This window comes from Oryza sativa, chromosome 3 (assembly GCF_034140825.1).
Source record: "Oryza sativa Japonica Group chromosome 3, ASM3414082v1".
Lineage (NCBI taxonomy): Eukaryota > Viridiplantae > Streptophyta > Magnoliopsida > Poales > Poaceae > Oryza > Oryza sativa.
The window spans coordinates 23389368-23412245 of record NC_089037.1 but is presented as its reverse complement, the minus strand read 5'-3'; the positions used below and the strand labels follow the sequence as shown (position 1 = coordinate 23412245).

Genomic DNA, 22878 nt, shown 5'->3' with positions numbered 1-22878 from the left:
ATAACCTGAAACGGAGGGAGGGAGTATGGTATAAAAACCCAGATAGAAGTCAGGTCATCCAGTCCAAGACTTGGACTGCTAGAGCTCAAATTTCAGGGTTGACAGGAAATTTGTTGTATGGCCAGTTGACCACGAGATCTCAAGAACAGACCAAACCCAAACCATAGCTAAAGGGCGTAGATCATCATTCTCTTCTTTAGGACAGGTTTGCGTGAAAAACAAACCAACATAGAAACAGTAAGATTTGGAACAACACTTTAGAGTAAATTTCACAAAACTACACTTCCAATGTGAAAGCTAAGAAAGAACTACACTATCAGCTAACCCTTTACAAAATTACACTTCAGTTGCTTTGTTCCAAAAAATGTAAATGGTTTCCAACGAAAAGCGTAGTTATGTTTAACTGCTTAGAAGTGTATTATTTGATAGTTGCCTTAGAAGGGTAATTTGGTGAAAATTATTCTTCTATAGTTGAGAGTAACTCATGGTAGATCAGGTGACTGATTTTACATCGTCTTGTTGAATCTTAAAAGACAACAGTATAACATGGCAGAAAGCTAACTTATTTGCTTAGCCAATTGGCTTTCAACATCAGGTTCACTAGCAATGCATGTATCAGATACTTAGTTTGTAGATTGCAGAAAATTCAGCGTATAATGAACTTTAGCTTTCAGAAAACTTGCTCTATTTGTGCTTTTGCAGTCACATGATTTCCCCATTTACATTCAATGATGCAATCTAGGAACAAGTATATCCATCTTACCTTGTTCAAAGATCTATAACAACCAACTAGGAGCTTATTTTGGACCCAAGTACATATGTAGCTCCAATGTTAAGAGGCTTTTCTTTTTGTCTGAAAAGGGAATTAGATGCTAGTCAGTTAGTAATAAAAAACATTGTTGGGCAATAGATATGCATACTCACCTTCATTGCACAGTAGCACCGGCAGCACACCACTGCGAAGATAAATTGATAACTGATAGCTTAATTATACAATTGGTAATCTGGTAGAATAGTGGAGTTGCAGTGAAATATATAATTAGCATCCATCTGTTCTAGGAAAAATTTCTGACACCCATAATCATGCACATTTACAACAAAATCTTAACCCAAAATTTGACAATACAGATGTGTTAGTTTATCTTGAGGCTATTACCCTGTGTTAAAAAATAAACCTAGAGCCTGCAGGTTACAACTAGTTCTTCTAAATACCAACTCCAGTTAAGAGCAGCAGTTCCCATAAATGGTGCTTCAAGAAAAATCACCAGATGTCTGTAGGTTTTTCCCTCTATTGAAAATTACATGCCTCTGCATTTTCTTTGTTCACTCCACATATAAAAGCTCACTCTCTGATGAATCCTCTGTATGTATGGAATCAGGAAGTGTACGGTATTCCTTCTCTGTGACGAATCTCACTCCAAACTGTTCACTGGTTGGATCTGCTCTTTCTCTGGGAAGGAACCCTCGTTCTCGTGCAAGTAACCACTGGTCAATGACACCACATGTAATAGCATGTTTCATTGCAGTATGCAAGTAATCCTTGTCAGTGACCAGGTGAGGGTTAATTGCCAGCATCTTCATCAGAGCTGAAGAACACATTAAAATGTCATCAGAGCTAGTTCAAGATACACAAACAAAATAAACATGAACACAAAATGAAGTGTCACTAAATTATTATCATGCTGGCATCTGATGATATAAGCTATAAAAGGCTGAAGCTGTAATTTTTTTAAAAAAAAAAACTTGTATACAGTGTTTGAAAGAACGGATTTGCTATACTAGTGTCGACAGTTAACAGGGGTGAAAACTTTCAAATTTTAAGCCATCTAATATGCTTTGAGATTTGTGCTGGTGAAGGAAAACGGGAAAAAAAAATCAGACGCGTGCAGCAGGGATCTAACCCAACACCTCCAACTTGGATGTTTGTTCAACTAACCAGCTGCTCCATCATGCTTTTTTGAGTTACACTCGATTTACATATCAGTTACATATTAGTTACATAGTAGTTATAATGCAATTATATAGTAGTTACATTTGAAAGTTTTTCATCCCAAAAACTGTCGACAGTTCTATAGCTACTCCCAAGAAAGAATTTGTATGTTCCTGCTTTATGAAAGTAGAACACATATGTAATGATGCATTTGCTATCCTTTGGTGTCATTAATGAAAATGGCATATCCTGCAGAAGTAGAAAAAAAAAAGAACATCAGATGCAGTACCTGCAACAATGGCGTCACCTGATTGTGACATGTCACCGGTGAAAGGAGTAATTGGTGCATCTTCTGTGCCACGAACCCAGCCATCATGCTCTTTTGTGTAATAATGAATCTTAGAAGTGCCGTTTGTCACAAAAAGGACCTTGAGATTTTCATGCCACAATTTCGTAACAACTTCTGGGCTGTAGTGAGTGAATTTGGATTTATCATTATCCTTCGTACCAAATTTCTCAGATGGTTTAATGCCACACAAGAACTCAAGTTCCTGCTTAGTGATTTCAATAATATCAGCAGCTTCCCATGCTTCCTTGACAAGTGACTTGGTCTCCTTACTGGACGACCATAATGGCAGTGGAAGATTGAGATCAAAGAATGTTACACCACCAAATTTCTTGGAAACCTCAATTGCTTTCGACAATGATGATCGTGTCGTGGGCTCAAGCAAAGCTGAAGAATTGTAGTAAAACATCTTAGCCTGCATTAACAAACAGAAACAACTGATTTTTACATAAGATATAACACATAAGTGGACAGTATTTTCTTCAGGGATTGTAGATATCTTTGATTTACCTAATTTCAGATATGGCCTGCCCATAGGGACCTAATATTTTAAGTAGTTGCTTTTTAATGTTCATATTATTTTGAGTTTGGGAATTTTCAGACATTCAGCATTAGCAAAGATATTATCCAACAAGTTCCAGTACAGAGCAGCTTGTAGTGCCCTAACTGCTAAAAGGTTTTTTACAAAAAATTAAGATCATTATGGTACAGGTTTATGTGTCTTCTGACTAAAAAATAACCATGCTAAGTGCAAACATGTAGAAAAAGCACAGTTGTGAACTGAAAGTGTTTTATTTACTTCTTTTTCTGAACCTACCAAAGCACGGCAATGAAAACAGGTAAACCTCCCATTTGTTTATAGTACATAGTATCATTTTGACACATTCATGGTCAACTAATAGATAGCAAGTTTGAATTGATAGAAATCGAGTTGAGTAATTTCCTCTTATTATCTTTTTGGACAAGTACATTAATTTAGCAGTATAGCCCTAGTTGTTCCTTAAGTCTTTTGATATAAATATAATGACTTCTGTATTGCAAACAATGTTGCAACTGAATTATGAATTGCACATCTAAACAGTATAATATGCCATCAGCTGAAAGCAACTTCTTCACTTTAGCAAGCTCTTCTTGTGATAAAGAAAAATAGAATCTTTCTAACTGTATAAGGAACAGAATTATTCAACAAAATTTGCTTTTATGTGGTAAAATTTCCATACCAGATTAATTATAACTAACAAAACAATGTGTGACATACAAATCTTCTGATCCGTGTAGTACTCTTTCATTAACTAATCATCTCTGACAAAAGAAAATGCACCACAACATAATGATAGGTCAGCATAGTAAAATAACTTTACCATGTGAACATTTAAACAATTTATTGTTGCCACAATGTGCATGGCACAAACAAACTTTTCTCAAGACCAATCAAGTGTGCATACAGTTTATCATTAAACCATGTAGTAATAGATAATATTGTAGAGGATAAGGTGTAATCAAAATATTGTTTGATGTACTCGTCTTTACCTCTTTTAAAACAGCTGGGTTGATATCAGTTTGGACAAAACAATCCTCTGCACAAGGTTTAGCACAGCTCATTTTCAAGCTACCCCTACCTGTGACCTTCATCAAGGACATGGCAGTAAACGCTGAAGGGTCCATTTTAATTGCCCGAGTTTGAACTCCATTGACGTTCAAGTGATATAATGTACTTTGACCATAATCATCATCGCCTAGTTTTCCCATGAATTCAACCCGGCCACCAGAAGCTGCTAAAGCAAGAGCAACATTGGATGATGATCCTCCTGGTGCCCTTACAAATTGATCTGGAGACCAGAACATGTCTTTCATTCCCTCATGAATTTCATGATCTATCAGCCTATTAGCAGGTCTTCCAGAAGGAATAAATGAGTACTTAGCAGGCCCAAAGCAGCACACAAGAGGGATTAAATTGTTAATATCATTATCATCAGTATCTTCTAATAGCAATGCTGCTATTTTACTTTCTAGGTCATTTGCTGAAATTTTCTCCTGCCTGTCATTGGAGGGCACTAGATCTTCACCCAGATCTTCCCCTTCATTGTCACTCAATTCCTCTACAGTCTTAACTTTTCTTCTGCCCCTCTTCTTTGGTTCTTTTGCTTTGTCCTTCTCTTCCGATGAGCTTGCAGTAGTTGCAGCTGCAACATAGGAGAGAAGTCATGACTTGCTAAGGGTTTACGATAATTTTTTTCTTAAGTTATTGAAGGAAGTACTCTACTGAAAATATGCAAGCAAGATGTACCTTTCTTGCGGCCCCTCCTTTTTATTTTCTTAGTCCCTTCAGGGGATTCATCTTCTTCAGTGCTCACTTGACCTTCTTGTGTTTCCCCTTCTGATGCTTGTATGGTGGCTTTCTTTCTTCCACGTCTCGGAGCTCTTTTCTTGGTTTTTGATGTCTCGCCGTCACTCTCATCATCACTTGAACCTTCTGCTACATCTTGAGAGCTCTTCTTTGCCATGGAACTTACGTTTCGGTTGAGCAGCCTCATTTTAGCTTTAGGCTTAGTCATAATGTTTCCCAAGAAGTGGGGCTTATAATGTAAATGGCTCCTGCACATTACACATCGGAAGCAAGTCACTAATAACTGTTGGAATTTAAACCATAATGTAAGTAGTGATGTGTTAAAAAATAAAGAATAAGTGAATGTAAGATAGAACTAATGTTATCACACGATTCAAATATGAAGCTGCTACCATACCACGTGGGAGCATATTCAGACAAGGCTAGGTACAAGCGGTATATATATATATTTCATCGAGTACACATCACAATTTGATGACATATTGTTCATCTTGTAAGAATCAAATAGTTGTTATCAAAAAATGAAACAAAACATAGACCCAAGATCTATTGGAAATTTGGGACCAAAGAAAGATGCCACAATCTCCACTCCATGTGCTGCTCCTTTCCCTTCCCTAACCTAGGATCCATATGGTGGCGACTCAAACAATCCGAAAGAGATCGCCACACGCACTCATATCAGCTACTACCAGAAGAAGAAGAAGAAGAAGCTGCATTACACAGAAAAATGAAGCATTACATACCTGATTGAGTTGGTACTACAAGGCAGGGAGCAAAGAAACTGCGGGGGGAGAAGAAGAGAAGCCATTCGGTGCATCAATGGAGAGGAGAGGATTCCTACAAGAATCCTCGCCTACGCCTCTTCCGCCTCCCGGGAGAAGAAAATCCCTCAAACGAAGAAGCTCAGAGCTGAGCAGAGGAGCAAAAACCCCAGGGGAGAGGGGAGAAGAAGATTGATTGCTGCTGCAAACTAAAATTACATACATGCCCTTCCATCTATCTCAAGATAAGGGGCAGAAGCGTAATAAATAATCGCATGGTAGAACACGTACTTGGGGAATACGCTTCATCCATGGGTTTACGAACAGATAATAATACGCTAGCACTCTCCTCTCCTCTCCTCTTCTTCCCCCGGGAGACTCCGCCGCCGTTTATCGCCTCGGCGGCGCGGAATCCTCTCTCTTGGTTCGCAAATGGCAGCCGCACGGGGTAGCTTATAGGGATCTTCTTGGGAGTTACCCTGGTTGACTGGTCCGCTCATTCATCGAATCAACGCATCCTGCGCCGTCGCCTCGCCTGTTCTTCAATTTGCCGCCGGCGCCGGCTTCGGCTTGGCCATGGTGCTCCGGCCTCACGGGAGTTCTTGCTGAATGTTTATCATGGTATATTAATTGTTTCTTTTGTGTGACAATGTGGGAATCTAGTATTCTAGTCGAGTCCTACTGCCGTTCTTTGCAACCTTCTCCAGTTTGTGGCAATGCGTTGCGGCGCTGTCAGCGCTATGCATGTTTGTGGTGATTTGTGGTTCTTCTCCGTTTCACATTATAAGTTGTTTTATTTAGGTTTGATCAAATTTATAGAAAAATTTAGCAACATCTACAATACTAAATTAGTTTCATTAAATATATTTTGATAATACGTTTGTTTTCTATTCAAAATGTTGCTGTATTTTTTAGAAATTAGGTCAAAATTAAAAAAAAAGATTGATTAGGAAAAAAAGTCAAAATGACTTATAATATAAAACAAGGTCGTAATGGACTGTTAAAATTGCTGGTTTCCATAGCACTTTGCACGTCATATGTACCAGTAATTGTTATTCATTCAGCCATTGTTCCTTCTCATTTGCTCCGCAACACATAGTCTGTCAAGATAGAAAAATAATACTATAAATCTACTTATTCAGATAAGCTTGATTTTTTTTTTTTGAGGATTGGAACAAAATAATTGGTTGATTCCGTATTGTACTGTCTTTTTTACTTCTATTGTGTTCTTTTATTTCTGCCACGTCACACATTTAGTTTCTAAACACCCATTGCTCTTCCATTCCGGCTATCAGCTTAAGGACTGTTTTATGTTGTAAAACAGTAAAAGTACTGTTCCTTTGGTAGATTAGCCCTAAAGGAAGCTGTTTGTTCAGATACCAATTGAGAACCTTTTCTTCTGTAATATCTGCCTAAAAGGTTGACTTGTCATGAAATCTTCTTATATTCCGTAATATTTCTGTATTTTTTTCTCATGTCTGAGGTTGCCTGATACTTTGCAGGCAATGTAGAGCTGTTCAGCAACATTTTTTTTTTTCTGGACAAAAATCAAAACCCCAAAAGGGCATTCCAACCATTTAGCTAAGCATGATATATCCTATGGTATCGTGTACTAAATCCCATGTTCTCTATCAAGGATAGAGTTAAACGGCTAATTCCTGCTGCCCAATGCTACTACTTGAAAGGAAAAATGCTCAGCATTTTTGCAACAGTGTTCCCTCATGTTTCTTTAATAAGGTGCTGCTGTACCCATGTCAGCCTGTTTGTTGACTCACAGAAATGCACAAACAAATTTCTCAAGGTACTGTTCTTTTTCAGGAATCAGGATAATCATCCAAGACAAGATCCCAAGAGCAAGCGGTTGTCATAGCTTTAGGGAGCAATGTAGGTCACAGAATCAGTAACTTTATACATCCCTACAGCTCATGAGAGATTCATGCATTATCATTACACCACATGCCTGCTTGTATAAAACTGCACTTGCATGTGTCACTGATGAACCATTGTTTCAAAACTCCGTTGTTAAGAGGGACAATAAAGCTTGGACCACATGAATTACTCAGGAAGCTGCTAAGATATGGGCCACATTAAACAAAGCTTGAGACAGCAAAGAAATTGAGAAGGAGTTGGGCCACTGATGGAATAAGATATAGTCCTGGGCCAATTGATTTGGATATTATTTTCTATGGTAAGCACCAGATAAAGAAATGGTGAAAGAATAGTTCACTTTGTGCTCAACATCACAGTTGCATATGGTTAGCGCTAGACAAACTCTGAAGTTTTGATAGACATGAGAGGCTATTGTTATGGCTCTGGTGATGAGTCTTCCAAGTTTGAATACTGAAACTGATATTGGTGCAAGTTGGCATCCACTCTCAAAATGCAGAGATGTCTTCGAACTCTTGGAGAATCTTGGACGACAGCCCTTGATTAAAAGGCAAATACTAAGACGGGGTTGCCCATCGGTAGTGCGTTGTTTGATTGGCAAAGAGAAGTTTCATAGCCTCATGGGTATACTTAATATGAACCTGATAGTTCAAGTGATCGAGCGAAGTTTCAAGAAGTAGACGATGCTATTCTCAGGTCAAGTTGCTATTATGTGATGATGCCCCTTGCATAGTAATACATCTGAGAGAGGATCCCTCCACAATACATGTTATCAAATTTTGAATTAAGGAGATGTTTGCAAGCAGGTGGCCATGGAACGATACTCAAGGGTGTAATGGCACAGAAATGACACACCTCCCTTTGTGGAGAATGATTGTTGACACCGGAATTGGTTTCTCAAAAGGTTCTGAATGTTTCTCAAAAGATGAGTAAAAGAAGCATCGGTGCTTCACAAGTGCCAATGTTAGTTGAATGACCATCCATGAAAATATTTCTAGGTGAAATATGTGACCACACCGATCCCATCGAAAGAATTTCAGCTCATGCTGCCTCATCTGCAACATTGGTTGGTCAACATAATCAAAGTGCACAATGCCAGATTTGGTGTTGGTTCTGCAAAAATATGTGACACGTTGCTAAAGCAGAGTAAAACTTTGGACTTTCTAATAACAAGATTAAGCATAAGATCTTTTGAATTTTTCATGAAATCCAGAATATAATCCAAATCAATTCAAGTGTAGGAGTTCATGTCACTAAGAGACTAAATAAAAATGAGGTGATCTTGAGCTATCCTCTGCAATCGAGCTTTACCCTGCTATTTTGATTGGCATTCTTCTAAATTGAATTCAATGTGCTGTCTACCTGCTCAACATATAAACATATTCAACAACAAAATTAAATACATGTGTTTGTATTTCTTTTAGCTTTTTCTACAGATCCATTATTGTACTCTCTTATGTTAGCATTCCTTGTGTTCCTTAGATTTGCTCTGTTTGAGTGAACTTTTGCCTTAAATCTCACCAAAATACTAATCACCCATTCCTGCTTGGATGAAAATTATTCCATATTGCTAGATATGAACTCTGCACTCTTTTACTTCTGCCCATGTGTAATGGTGTATGTCTTGCTCCGTGCACAATGTCAGTCCAGTCAGTGATTCCCAAATCCAATAGTCTGGGGAATATGCAATGCATCTGCGAAGTCTTGTACTTGTTTCATCACATGGGATGCCATCATGGCAGTGTGCCAGTGTGTGTACATCATCTGAGAACTGAGATAGTAGAGAGGAAAGTGAGAGAGGCACATGTACTTGGCATATGCTTTCTTCTGTTCAACCATGTACCAGTTCTTGAGTACAGTGTCACGCTTGTTCATGCAACGTGTGTCTGTCTCTACCTGTAGCTACTTCTGATCATTTATGTTGTGTTGCAAAGATATGTACTGCCAGAAACTCTATTCTGTCAGTGCACTACAGAGTGGAGTGTAGCAATATGCATGTGGCTTTGTTGCTGCATCTCCGTCAATCTGTGCATACATGACTGCTGTAATCAGTATTTTTTTTTTCTCTTTAGTTGTTTTCTTGTGAATGTGAAAGCATCTATCTAATCCAGGCATTGCAGTTGGCAATTTATTGAGGTTTGCAAAACAATGTTTTTGAGTTATATTTCAGTTGGAGTTACACCTGTTGGTTTCAGAACCGTGCATTGATTCTGGACACTGCACTTCAGGTGGAAGAGTATGTTATATACATTATGCTCACTTGGTCTTACAAGCTTTATTACATTAACTTATTGTAGTAGTAATTAAAGTGCAAAACTGTTTCAAATAGATATAGTTGATAGCTCATGTCCCATGGAAGTTTATTTCCATTTTCAGGTTTATTTTTTCATTGTGACAATTGAGCATAATGAACTTCAAGGGCTTATTAATCTTGCCACAAAATAACTTGACAGGCTACTTTTATTCCAATATACAACTCACCTGAGCTGTGTAGTCTTATTTTAGACATTTCATGGTGATAAAGAACGCCATTGATCTGAATTGGGGGTATCTTCCAGAATAAAGGGTGTTTTTTTTTAAAACGAAGAAGAAAAGCTATAACAGCACCACAAAAAAGATGTTTTGGTAGTAATGTTTATGAAAAATGTGACTTAGCAGAACTACTAGTTTGGAATTGGTACTACAAGTTAACAGAACTGCATTGTGTTTTTTGTATCATTTCATTCTTTACTTGAATACCTTGCATGCCTTACCTAGGGTTTTGGTAGTCCTTCATTTAGAGGGGAATTTCAGTCCTTGAGAAAATTTGCCTGTAGCAATCTGGAAATGTTGTCCACTTGTCCCTTTGTATAATCTTTGGTATGATGAATTATATAATTTATAAATGGTGTGGGCTGGCACCTCTGTGTTTACACAATGTAGTTTCGTGTCCTATGAATAGCAGCAACAGCCAACAGTGACACTTCTGGATTTCAACAACTGTTAACATCTCCTGTACTAGCAATCAATACTGCTTTTCAGTATGTTGAGGTGAGGCAAGTTCTTTTCCCGACATCAATATATTGTCCAACCAATTGAAGCATCCCCTGTTCATTAACATGAGTTCCTTGGTATCTATAGGGAAAACTGAGAGCCACCATTGAAGCAGTTTACTTGCTTTAGCCTGTTCATTGAGGTACACCTTTACTGTTCCTCTATCAGTATTTCCTCTTTTACATATTTCATATTTCTTTCAGTTAGTGGACATGAGAAGAGAAATTTGAAGTCTTCATCCCTGTTTCTATGAGAACTCGTGTATCTTGTCAAGTCTTCATCCATGTGTTCTGTTCTTATGGACAGCTGGTGTCTATTAACTCTCTATCATGTTCAGAAGCATAGAAGCCAAATGACACTTCTGTTTTAGTTCAACAATTGATGGACCAAAAGAATACAGGAGCATCTGATGGCAATCTACATTAGCTTCCTAATGGTCCTATAATGCCTATATTATCTCTATAATATTCCTATTTTCATGGACATATGTTACAAGAGCCAAACGGCTGTTCTAATCCTGTCATCAGGGCAGCAGCATCAGAATTGCACTCTTATTTTCTATCTGATTTGAATTCCTATCTAACTTCGCAAAATGTTCCAGGATCAGTAATCTTGAACGCGGATATGTAACCCGTTGGGAGCTTCAACTCGGGGGAACTTCAATATTGTGTTGTTACCTTCTTCCTCCCATCTGCAAAGAAAAGATTAACACCATGTCTTCTTTGTCAGTAAAGAACCAGACATATTCTAAGCAACAGAGGATTTGACAAGATGAACAAACCTGTATTGAGTCACGAAATAGTGAAGGAATGTTGCAATTTCTACGGTGCCTACTTCCTTCCCCGGGCACATTCGACTACCTCCTCCAAACAGCATGAAGTGTGGATGTGATTCCATGTTCTTCTCCTGTTATCAGTAAGTATTACGTGGTTAGAAACTTACAATTCAATCAATAGTGGTGTTATTGGTGTGCTAGTGGAAATTACTTGATTGCTGTTTTACTTACCAGCCACCTCCATGGATTGAATGTCATGGGATCAGGGTACAGGAATGGATCATAATTTATTTCCCTTGTGTAAACATATATTCTCCAACCTTTTGGGATAACATACCCTGGAAGAAACAAATAAGCACTGCATTAGGGCTATCCAAAGATTTATCAAAAAGATGCTAATTGCAGCAGCGTATATATCATGCATATCTCACCATTCATTTCAACATCTTGGGTAGTTTTCCTCAGCAGCCCATTCACAACTGTAGCTAATCTTAATGTCTCGAAGATAACCTGCATAGTAAAAGTGCCCATGAGTTCATCATGATCAGACTACACTGTTACTGTGGCTGCTTTCTGAGTTTATCATCATCAAACTTACAGCTCGAGTGAAGGTCATGGACTTGAAATCATTCCAGTCGATGGCATCTTCGGGCGCTTTACCTTTCCTGATATCAAAATGTTCTTTCTGCAGAAGTGAACAGATCATCAGTAAACTCGAAGTGTGAAATGGTTTTCATCATGGGATTCAAGTGGTTTGTTTTCAGATTATCTATACCCTGAGTTGCTCAAGAGCTTTGGGATGGTCTGACAGGTACTTGACAGCCATCATCGAGGTCGTCGACATGGTTTCATATCCAGAGTATATAAGGGTGATGATCAGGTCAATGATCTGCTCATCTGTGAGCTTCTCCCTGGTGCCCTCGACACCGGTCAAGAGCGCATCCAGCATGTCGTCGTGTACCTGACCGGAGGATCGCCGTTCCGCGATCATCTGCTCTAGCATTGCAACAAGCTTCTTCCTTGCCTGAAAAAAAAAAGAGTGCCTTGTTAGAGTAGTTCTTCAGTGCATGAGTTTTAACTGAATTACCATATCAGTACAATTCTGCAGTCAGCTAACCTTGAAGCCTTGGTAGTAGTTGGTTCCAGGAAGGTTGATGGGCAGGGAGATGGTGCCAAGCACAAGGGTGTAGAGCTCTGCCTTGAGAGCGTCAGAGAGTGGGCCAGCGGAGACGCCGGCAATCTGCCTGAGTGCAGATAGCAAGGCCATCTGAAAGTGAAACATTGGTGTGAGCTGCCATGCAAGTATGAAATTCAGCATGCCAACCAAAAGCAAACCAGGTACTCATACAATGCTACTGCTACTTTAAAAAAAAAAAAAACAAGTTCCTTAGGCATTTGAGACATGTGATGGCCATAATTATGGATAGATTTCACTTTGGAATGAATATGTACTACTTAGTACTAAGAGAGTGAGAGAGATGCTGTGTCTGGTAGAGTGTCTTTTATTTCTGGCTGAGGAAAGAGCTCATGATAGATCAATCTCTTTCTTTTGTTATCCAGCAGTACAAGTGTTCTAGAAAAGCTAGAGATTCCCCTTTTTTGGGGGTCCAGAGAGGAAAGGGGGATCTTCCTTCTCCCCTCCTTTCCTCTTCCTTTGCTCCATTCCCCATTTTGCAAGAGGCACCATCATTCTGTCTGCTGCCATTGTACTATCAGCAGTAGAGTGCGGTAAAGAAAGGTCAAAAAGGTAATTACTGTGTGCTTCCTACTGCTGCTGGCTGCTAGTGGTGCCACCCATTCTTTGTTGCCAACTTGCAGCATCAGTGGAACCACAGTACAGTACTAGTGCTAACTAATGTCAACAGTTGAGATTTTCTTAATGCAGGGTAGTACTCGTAGTAGAGACCAAGATTTTCTTACGGTGGGCCCCACACAAATTACCACCCTCCCCAATAATTTACTACTCATTACTGCTACTAATAACCAGACAGATCGTAATGCCTGATACTGCTACTGTTGTTGTTGTTTCAGAAAGCAAGAAAAGAAAAGAAGACGATGATATCCATGCAAGGAGAAGGAGAAGTAGAAGTAGAAGCAGAGAGAGTACCTCCTTGGTCTTGGCCTGGATGTCGACGACGGCGGAGGAGGAGGAGGAGGACCAGGCGGCGAGGTGGGAGCGCATGAAGGCGTCGATCTTGGGGAGGAGGGAGGAGCGGATCATGGCGGGGCGGACGAGGGAGAGCATGGCGCCGCGCATGGCGCGGTGGAGGGGGCCCTGCACGGCGGCGATGTTGTTCCGCCCCAGGATGTCCAGCATCGACTGCGGGTAGCCCGGGACGAACCCGCGCCCTTCGCTGGCCAGCGCCCGCCGGTTCAGCTCCGCCTCCATACACACCACCGTCGGGCACCCCAGGATGTGCGTCCTGAACACGCTCCCGTACCTGCAAAATCTTTCGCTTTTAGTACTACTGCTACTATTGCTGCTACTGCTAGTGGTATTAGTGTTTGATTAGTTTTCTCGTTGATAATAAAAGGAAATGGAGGAATGAATGATTGTGATGGATGAATGCTGCTGCTAGTAGTACAGATTCTGCAACAAGGAGAAGAAAAACAAATGCTTGGTTTGTGCTGTGGATGTTCTCTTTTAGTTGATCATTGAAGGGAGAAAAGTTTAGGAGGGGGCCAAGTGGGGATGGATGTAATTAAAAAAAATCGCTCCTTTTTTTTCCTTGGGATGAAAAAAAATCATATCTTTTGTGTAAGAGTGTTAGTGTGTGTGTGTGTTATGAGGGTGGGCACTTTTTGGTGGACTGGAAGGGAGAGAGGATCTCCCAGCTGGAACAGTGATGAGTGTGAGCTTTTGGGGGACACAGCTCCGAGGTCCCTCCCTTCCTCCAGATCACCTCCTCTCTCTCTCTCTCTCTCTCTCTCTCTCTCTCTCTCTCTCCCCACATCTTCATCATCATCACCATCATCAAAGCAGCAGCACTGCAGCAGCTCCTTCTTCCTCTGCCTCTCCCCCCATGGCCAAAGCTTCAAGCTTGCTATTGCAGAGCAGAGAGCAGAGCATATGATGGATAGATAGATATACACACGCATGATGCAGAGATTGCAGGGGAAGGAATGTATGGCGCGTCAGGTAGCATGTCAAAAGAAGCAGTTAGTTGTTGTGTTGCTTTGGTTTGGTGCTTGTTTCATAGTGGAGTAATATAGCATATACCTGAGCCTCCGGGCCTTCATGAAACTGGGTCCCTGCTTGAGGAACTCGGTGGTCTCGCCGAAGAGCGGCCACCCCATTGTCCCCGGCGGCAGGCCGCGCTTCCGGCTGTACCGCACCTCGTTCCACCGCAGCAGCAGGCTGCTCACCACCACCGCCGCCGCCACAACCACCCCAATCGCCACCAACACCATCTTCTTCTTCCTCCTCTCTTGGCTACTCTCTGAGTATTCTCTATATGTATAAATATATTTTATCTATAGATGTATGTGTGAATCTTCTTCTCTTCTTCTTCTTCTTCCTTCTGTATGAGGTTGTGAATGAGTGACCTCTCCCTCCTCTGCTCCCCTGCTCTGCTGAAGCAGAGGAAGAAGGAAGCTGTGGTGGGTTGCTTCAAGCTGCTTGCTTGTGCTGGAAGAGGAGAAGCCCCTCCCTCCCCCTTTATATAGGCGAGCCAGCCAGCCACCACCACCCCCAGCACAAGAATTATTGCCTGTGCCTTTTTCTTCTTCTTTTTTTTAATTTACTTCTCCCCTCTCCTAACTTTGGCAGTGTTTAAGTTACCTTCAAACTTCCAAAAATTCCATCACATCAAATATTTAGACATATTCATGGAGTATTAAATATGAAAAAAAAAATCAATTGTACAGTTTGCATGTAAATTACGAGACGAATCTTTTAAGCTTAATTACATCATGATTTGACAATGAGACGCTACATTAAATATTTGCTAATGACAGATTAATTAGACTTAATAAATTCGTATTGCAGTTTACAGGCGGAATCTGTAATTTATTTTGTTATTAGTCTACGTTTAATACTTCAAATGTGTATCCGTATACTTAAAAAGATTTTGGCACACGAACGGCCTTTTTTTGAAAAATTACTGCTTCTACTCTCTTTTTTTATATGTTGTACTTTAACCTATCTAAAGGAGAATATACTATGTATTGCTATTAATAAACCTATTTACTACTCTCTTCGTTACAAAACATAAACACTTTTAGATTCTTTAATAGAGCAAAAAAAAAGACCTTGATACCTCATATTAAATGTGAGATGGTTAATGTGAGAGAGTCGTTTGGATTAAGATGAAAAGAATTAAATGAAAGATGATTGATAAGACAAATAATATTGTGTAGTATCTTTCCTGAAATAATTTATCTTTAGCTATTGAAGCCCAAATTAAGATGATTGAAAAACTATGGTTTCTGATGAGATCAAGGAACGAGGTTTCTCATCAAGGAACGGGGTTGAGAAACGTTGTATGCTTTTTTGCGTGAAGTTTTTAAAAAGTCTGGATGAAAATGTTCTTTCGTTCTCCGGACGTGGTGGACGTTCCCGGGCCAGGAACGCTGCCTTGAACCTGTGCTCCTGTGATTATGATCAAAATGCATCTTATACTTGGTAAGAAGTATTAAAAAATAAAATTTGTTTATGACGAATTATAAAGATTAAAAATAAATTTATTTTGAGACAGGGCTACTTCCTTTGTTAAAAGCAAGTTTATTTTTAACTTCTTTCATTTATTATAAAATAAGTTTCTTTTAAAGAATCATTACATCAATATTTATGAAAGTAATAAATGTATTAGAAGTAATTAAAGTAGGCAAGAGATTTGATAGAGTAATAACGAATGAGATGGGTGAAAAATAAATTTACTATACGAGAGTAGCATTTATATAGAAAAAATATGTATTTTCATGTTCTGATTAAGGGTCCACATTCCAAGGCAAGGCCTTGACTATGGGTATGTGTCGAGACAATGGTCAGATGCCTTGCAGCTGCACCGAGGAAAATTAGTTTTTTCAAACAATAAAGAAAAGGGGAATTGAATTCTAGGGTGTTAGATAGGCATAGGTATGGATGGCAACGGGGCGGGGCGGACCGGGTTGGGCTGGAACGCTCCAGACCCCGACCCCCAACTTCACTCCTGCCCTGATCATGGATGCGGGTCAAAAACAACGCTCGTCCCTGACCCCTCCGGGGCCCCACAACCTGACCAGAGCCCCGTATTAGATTCTATTGTTATGTTATGTGCTATGTACTACCAAATCTATTAAATATACACGAGAAAATTGCGGGCACAGTTTCATTCACAAGGCACAGTTGGAATCTTGGAGATGTAGCAATACCTCTCACTATCTGTGAATCGCCACCTGTGCATAGGTGAAGCTCGTCGTGAATCGCCGGCCGCCGCCGCGCCCGTGCCTGTGCGCTGCAACCTCACGCGGCCGCGCCTGTTCCCTCGCCATACCCTTGTTTGTCTCGCCGGCTGCCGCAACCTCGCTGTCCGCGCCTGTTCCCTCGCCGTGCCCTTGCCTGTCTCGCCTCCCCGCCGTGCCCTGTGCGCCGCCGCCACCCCTTGCTGACTCCGGAGGGAGAGGTAGAGCTGTGGAGGGGACGGGATTCGTGAGGCCGGATGCCGAAGGGGAGACTGGAGAGGAGGGGAGGGGAGATGGTGGCCAGCGACAGCGAGATCCAGTGCGCCCTGTTGCGTCGTCGCCTGTGTGTCTCACAGGAGGGGAGGCGCCTGTGTGTCTCACGGGAGGGGAGGGGATATGGGAAGAAACTGAGAGAGAGATAAGGCAGAGGCTAGGGTTTAGTAGCTTTTTATGGTGGGTTGGGCTTTTTGGGCCTTCTATGCGCTATATTTTGAGGGTTTATATACATCCCCATGCCCCCGAGGGTCACCGTCGGTAAAATGTCTCCCCCGTCCCCTGCTCGCCCAAATGCGGGGCCCTATCCCTGACACCCCTGCGGGTCGAAAATCACACCCGCCCCCACCCCCGCCCAGGCCCTGTTTGGGGAGCTTCTAGCTGCAGCAGCTTCTCCCAGAATCAAAAACTCCCCCCAAACAGTTTAGCTTTTGGTCTAGATTCTGAGAAGTTGTAGTTGTAGAATCCAGAAAATGAACTAGAAGCCAGAAGCTGGGAAACCCAGCTTTTCTAGATTCTTATAAGATGGCTACCAACCAGCTGCTTTTCAGAATCTTAAGCTCCCCAAAACAGGCCCATAGGTTTGCTTGGAGAAGTTTTGGATACTCAAAGCATGTACAATAACAGACTATAAGTTAACTATAAGCATATGTGTAGGAGATAAGAGAGGAGAGAAGAGAAGTGGGCTATAGATTTGTAGCCAGTTGCAGCACGGACTCTAAAATATTGTGTGTATATGACATGTAAGACCAATTATTAATAATGTAGCATATATTTGAAGTTAACCATTGTATAAATTAGCTATTAGATTGACTATAGATGATTTGGAGCTAGTAGTTAGCTATACTATTAAACTTGCTCTAAACAAGCATCTAATAAGAATTAAAAAAGGCTAGAAGATTCGGTTTTTGACTTCTAATTTATCTTTGAGCTCTACACTACGGTTTAACAAAATTTGATTGAAAAGCTCAAATGTTTATATGAAACTTCTGATTTGGGATAAACTGTAGCTATCATAAGCTTCATAAATACTCCCTACATCTACTTTTGATAGTCATATTTCATCTTGACACATAGACCAAGAATAAGTAATTCTACTTATCATCCATTTAAACATGCTACTAGTCATTCCTCGTAAACAAGCGATTCATTAATATTTATATTTTTAATGCCCATGTAGCCAGTCATGTGTGGAAGAATGGAGAGTCACGCATTAAATCCGAGAAAGTTATTAAGATGATAGGTTGTTGGATTGAAATATACTTATCAAAAATAAATTTTTCAGATTTGAAAATATGACTATCAAAAGTAGATGGAGTGAGTACAAATGTAGAGAGAAGCATTACTACGGACAGGGTTCATCAAATCTTTTCGCATAGGGTTATCATGATGGTTATCCACATGGTTTATGTGGCTTTTAAAAACTGAGAAGATTAACAGGTTGGTAAACCTAGCCACGAGATTCACATCCTCTGTCATAATAGCGCTATCATTATGAACACTGACTTATAGGGCAATAAAAGAATAAAACCCACATACAGATGATCATAAGAGCAGGTACAATAGCAGACTATTAGCCAGCTATAAACATATTTTAATGAGATAAAAGATGAGATAGAAGAGCAGCAGGCTACAGATTTATAGCCAGCTGCAGCACGGACTCCAAGACGTAATGTGTGTATGACAGGTGGGACCATATATTAATAGTATAGTAAGCAACTATTGTATGAATTGGCTATTAAATCGGCTATAGATGAATTGGAGCTACTAGTGGGCTACTCCCTCTATCCCATAATATAAGGGATTTTTATATTTTGCTTGCACTGTTTGACCACTCGTCTTATTCAGAAAATTTGTGCATATAAAAAACGAAAAATTGTGCTTAAAGTACTTTGGATAATAAAGTAAGTCAAAAAAAATAATTCCAAAATTTTGTTAAATAAGACGAATGGTCAAACAATGCAAGCAAAATGTCAAAATCCCTTATATTACTCTCTCCATCCTATAATATAAGGGATTTTGAAGGGATGTGACATATTCTAGTACTACGAATATGTCACATCCCTCCAAAATCTCTTATATTGTGGGACGAAGGAAGTATTAAACTTGCTCTAAGAGCAGGTACAATAGCAGGCTATAAACCAACTATAAACACATTTCGAGAAGATAAAAGAGAAGAGAGAAGGACAGCGGGCTATAGATTTATAGCCAGCTGCAGCATGGACTCTAGGGTGCATGAATGTATGATAGGTGGGACCAGATATTAATTATGTAGTATATGTTTATAGGTAACTATTGTATGAGTTGACTATTAAGTTGACTATAGATGATTTAGAGCCAATAATGGTTATGACATTAGAGAAGTTACAATAGCAGGTACAATAGCAGGCTATTAGCCAGCTGTAAACATATTTTAATGAGATAAAAGATGAGAGAGAAGAACAACGGGCTATAGATCTGCAACTAGCTACAGTGTTGACTCCAAGAAGCGATGTCTGTTTGACATGTAGGACCATATATTAATAGTATAGTAAGCAACTATTAAATGAATTGGCTATAAATAAATTGGAGCTAATAGTAGGCTATACTATTAAACTTGCTCTTATGGTAGAGAATCGTTGGTATTTCGTACACCACCTACATAGGCAGCAGGGGTAGCACTGGCCTATCCACTGGAGTAGTAGTCGGCGCGGCGCGGCGCGGCGCGGCGCATGCTTGGCCTCGGGAGCCGCGCCGCTGCGACTGCGACCGCGACTGCGTGGTGGTGGGATGGCACCGCGCGCACCGGTCAAAAGGAATAAAACGCGCGCAAGAGAGACAGAGATGCCACCACCACCACCACCGTGCGTGCGTAGAATAGCTGCCTACAGGTGGCGCGTCTGGCATGGCCATGTGTGCCGCCCTGCGCCGCGCGCACGCTCGCTTGGACGCATCCCCGTCCACGCACACCACACACACCCACCCACCCAGCCGCCGCGTGCGTGCGTATGGGCGTGCAGGCGTGCAGCCTCCTTCTGCTGAAATTTCTTCTGTACTCTACTGTACTGTACTACTCCTGCGCTGCGACGCACGGCACGGTGGTGTGGTGGTGCATGGGGATGGGACGACGGATCGAGGAGCACACACACGAGCACAACACTGCACACGGCTTCAGACCAGTGGGAGCAAATCATGGACGCCGGCTGGGAGGACTGGGGTCGTCTGGGGATGGCCAACCTTGCAGACTTGCACGTGCACCCTGCAATTTATAATGGCCTTCGTTTATAACAAAAGGCACGACATTAATTTGCACATATTAATGTGTGTTCGTGGTTTATTAAAATATATACTAATATAAGGCATATCTTCAGTTTCAACCAGCACTATAGAACTTGAATTTTAGAGAATGATCTGTCGTATTAATTTCTGCTAATATTTATAGTTATTATAATATATTCTACGGTGGACTCAACTAATAATATTTTATAGTGATCGACCTATCCAGGAGCTGTCTCTCTGATCGATCACTAACTATATTTTGAACTTCTAGCAGAGGCAATCACTAGAAGATTTAGCAAGTATTGGATGGCTACTATATGTGACAAGATTCTCTTAATTTGCCATTGGCTAGGGCCTATTAGGTTCATCTTCTTGCCAATTTTTTCCTCCAATCATTGATGGATGTTGCGTTTCTAAACTTTGACGTACCACATTTGCACAAAGTTTGGTAGGAAAAATCTAGCAACAAGTACAAATCAAGCCGCTTAGTAGTCTAAAAAAAAGTTAAGGCTTTTGGTTCTAGTTAATTTGCGTACTCCACCATTGGAACATCACAAATTTTATTGGAAGAGATCACATTTAATTTGCTCTTGGCTTTCTCTAGCTCGTTTTTCTTTTCCTCAACGAAAGATGTTGTTGTGTCCTTGATCTTGAATGTTGATTTGTTTGTGAGTGGGTCGATCCAATCAATCATGAGGTCCGGGATGTAAAATAAAGAAACTGAAAAGAGGAATTGCATGAGTGCATTGGTGTCGATGACCGGCGCCATGTGCGCGATACATGGTAGTGTCTAGCTACTGATTGATCATGCACAGTGCTCAATGAGATTTTATAGGTGGATGGGTTGATTTCATTATAAGTGGAGTAAACCTATCAATGTCTACATGGTACCACTAGTTATTACTTTCCCCCATTTAACTATAAGGCTCAAGACATTTTTTACAGATTTATAAAATGTATGTAAGATTATATTGTAGAAAAGGCACCACAGACATTTTGAAAGATCAAAATATTATATTTACATATGCATCTTTTTAAATCAAACAAAACTATGCCAAATCAAACAGCACATTATATTAGAAAAAAATAATGGATGAGGTAAATTTATCAAAGGATAAGTAAACAAAACATGGAAAGAGAAGGTTGCATTGCCATTGAGGTGGCACATGGGGTGGTTCCCATTGGAGGACCAGGATGGGGCGTGCTTGCATCTGCACATACAGGAGTGTATACATCATCCGGGGCGCCATCTACGATTAAACTGTTATGTATACTTAAGAGTGAAATTTGAATAAACCGTTAAACATTAAACCTAGCTTGGTTAGTTATTGATTAGCAATGGTATGGGTTGGGCATTTTATGCCATAAAATGAATACAATTGATTTTTGCATGGTTTCGAACAGACCTTATTCAGCATACCTCCGCAACATGGTGAAACTCGTGCCAAGCAACACTATCACTACTGATAAAAATATATTGCCATACAATATTGACAAAATAATTTTAAAATAATATATTGTTGACGGTCAATATAAGCTTTTATGTTACTTAGATTTTACGACGCATTTTAACTTAGCCACAAAAAAACCTTAGATGAATAGACCTAGAATGGCAGCACTCAAAGCAACAATATTGAGCAATTACAAGATCAAGATGGGGGCATAGCAAGCTGATGAGTTCTGCAATCAGGGATAGATGGCCCTTCACCCCCTCACATGGAAATATGTACGCAGCTGCAGGGTTAGTTGGATCTGTGATTTAACTAACGAAAGTACTACTACTATACACTATGCCCGGCGCTTGATTAGATTAAGATGAGATGTTTTCATTGGATGGATTGGGCAATGAGAGATGTCATTTGCAGAGAGAGAGAGAGAGAGAGAGCGTGTGTATGTGTATGTGTGTGTGAGCCCTACTGAAGGTGCATGTGAGCGTGGGTGGCAGCACATAAATAAAAACTTGGCCCTACGCTGCTGATTTCACCAGGGGGTGTTTGGGAAGGGACTAAACTTTAGGCCCTCTCACAAAAGTATAAATCCCTTCCCTAAAGACTTATAGTTTTAAGAGAGGTATTAAACTTTAGTCTCTCTCATAAAAATATAAATCCCCTCTCTCCCAAACACCGCCTAGATCTCCCTCCCTCTCCTCTCTGCTGCCCACTCGTGCACCCTCTGCCCCTCCTCTGCTCCCTCTCTGCTCCTGCCTTCACTTTTTTTTACTCATGCCTCTTCTCTGCCTCTGCCTCTCTCTCTCTCTCTCTCTAATTATTGACCAGCTGAGATCGATTCCAATCCGATGTTTCATACTCCATGCAAATGGAGTAGCAGCACAAACGTAATGATCTACAAAAAGTAAATCTTGATGCCATGCAAATGGTCGGCAGATCCGAACCTTATTCATGGCACCGTTCCGGCCCATCCTCTGCTTTCACCTCCCTTCTCTCGAATTACCTGATCGGTAGTACGGAATATTGTGGAATCTGGGTCTCTAGCTATCAGCCAATGAAATTTCATTTTAACCAAAAAAAATCTTATGTAAAAATTGGTTGTAACTTCATTGAGTAAAGATCGGAATATTAATCTATTAAAAAAAACTGAAATCTTATTGTAGCAAAAGGTGTATCTTCGGTCTTTGCCAAAAAAGCATGCGGCTCAGCTGGATACACTTCAAATTCAGCCAATCGATATGATGTATACTTGAGAGTGAAATATACCATGTTAAGAACCACTATTGATTCGTGTACCAAAATTATGTATTCGGATTATGGTTGCATGTTTAACATAGTCTCTGAGTGTGTAATTGGTTCTTAAGAAGATTTTGGAGAAATGGTTTTTGTGATGTTTATCAAGAGCTAGTGGCTTGGCCTAGGTGGAGCACTAGTATGA

The 22878-nt window shown here is 40.4% G+C and overlaps 2 protein-coding genes and 1 long non-coding RNA gene across 4 annotated transcripts; 1 reads left to right on the top strand and 2 right to left on the bottom strand.

The window, feature by feature from the left end:
* Positions 1–924: 924 nt before the first annotated feature.
* Positions 925–5546, bottom strand: LOC4333402 (fructokinase-like 2, chloroplastic). Of its 2 annotated transcripts, XR_010740049.1 has the most exons (6): positions 5367–5546; positions 4564–4871; positions 3807–4459; positions 2220–2691; positions 1157–1586; positions 925–1004 (listed from the first exon to the last, which is right to left on the bottom strand). XR_010740049.1 is itself a non-coding variant. In XM_026023654.2 (5 exons), exons 1-5 carry the CDS (start codon positions 5438–5440, stop codon positions 1324–1326), a joined length of 1770 nt encoding a protein of 589 aa, XP_025879439.1. In that variant the 5' UTR covers positions 5441–5546; the 3' UTR covers positions 1022–1323. The 2 variants fall into 2 exon arrangements, 1 of the variants encoding a protein (XP_025879439.1); XM_026023654.2 differs by lacking the exon at positions 925–1004 and having other exon boundaries at positions 1022–1586.
* A 210-nt stretch (positions 5547–5756) lies between these two features.
* Positions 5757–8871, top strand: LOC9268452 (uncharacterized). Its single transcript, XR_003241170.2, has 2 exons — positions 5757–6005; positions 7203–8871. It is a non-coding gene; the product is annotated as an uncharacterized lncRNA (long non-coding RNA).
* A 1661-nt stretch (positions 8872–10532) lies between these two features.
* On the bottom strand, positions 10533–14706 carry LOC4333399 (cytochrome P450 85A1-like). The gene is made up of 9 exons (NM_001402186.1): positions 14300–14706; positions 13187–13520; positions 12197–12346; positions 11855–12103; positions 11678–11764; positions 11511–11589; positions 11311–11417; positions 11086–11210; positions 10533–10995 (listed from the first exon to the last, which is right to left on the bottom strand). Exons 1-9 carry the CDS (start codon positions 14488–14490, stop codon positions 10908–10910), a joined length of 1410 nt encoding a protein of 469 aa, NP_001389115.1. The 5' UTR covers positions 14491–14706; the 3' UTR covers positions 10533–10907.
* Between the last annotated feature and the right edge of the window lie 8172 nt (positions 14707–22878).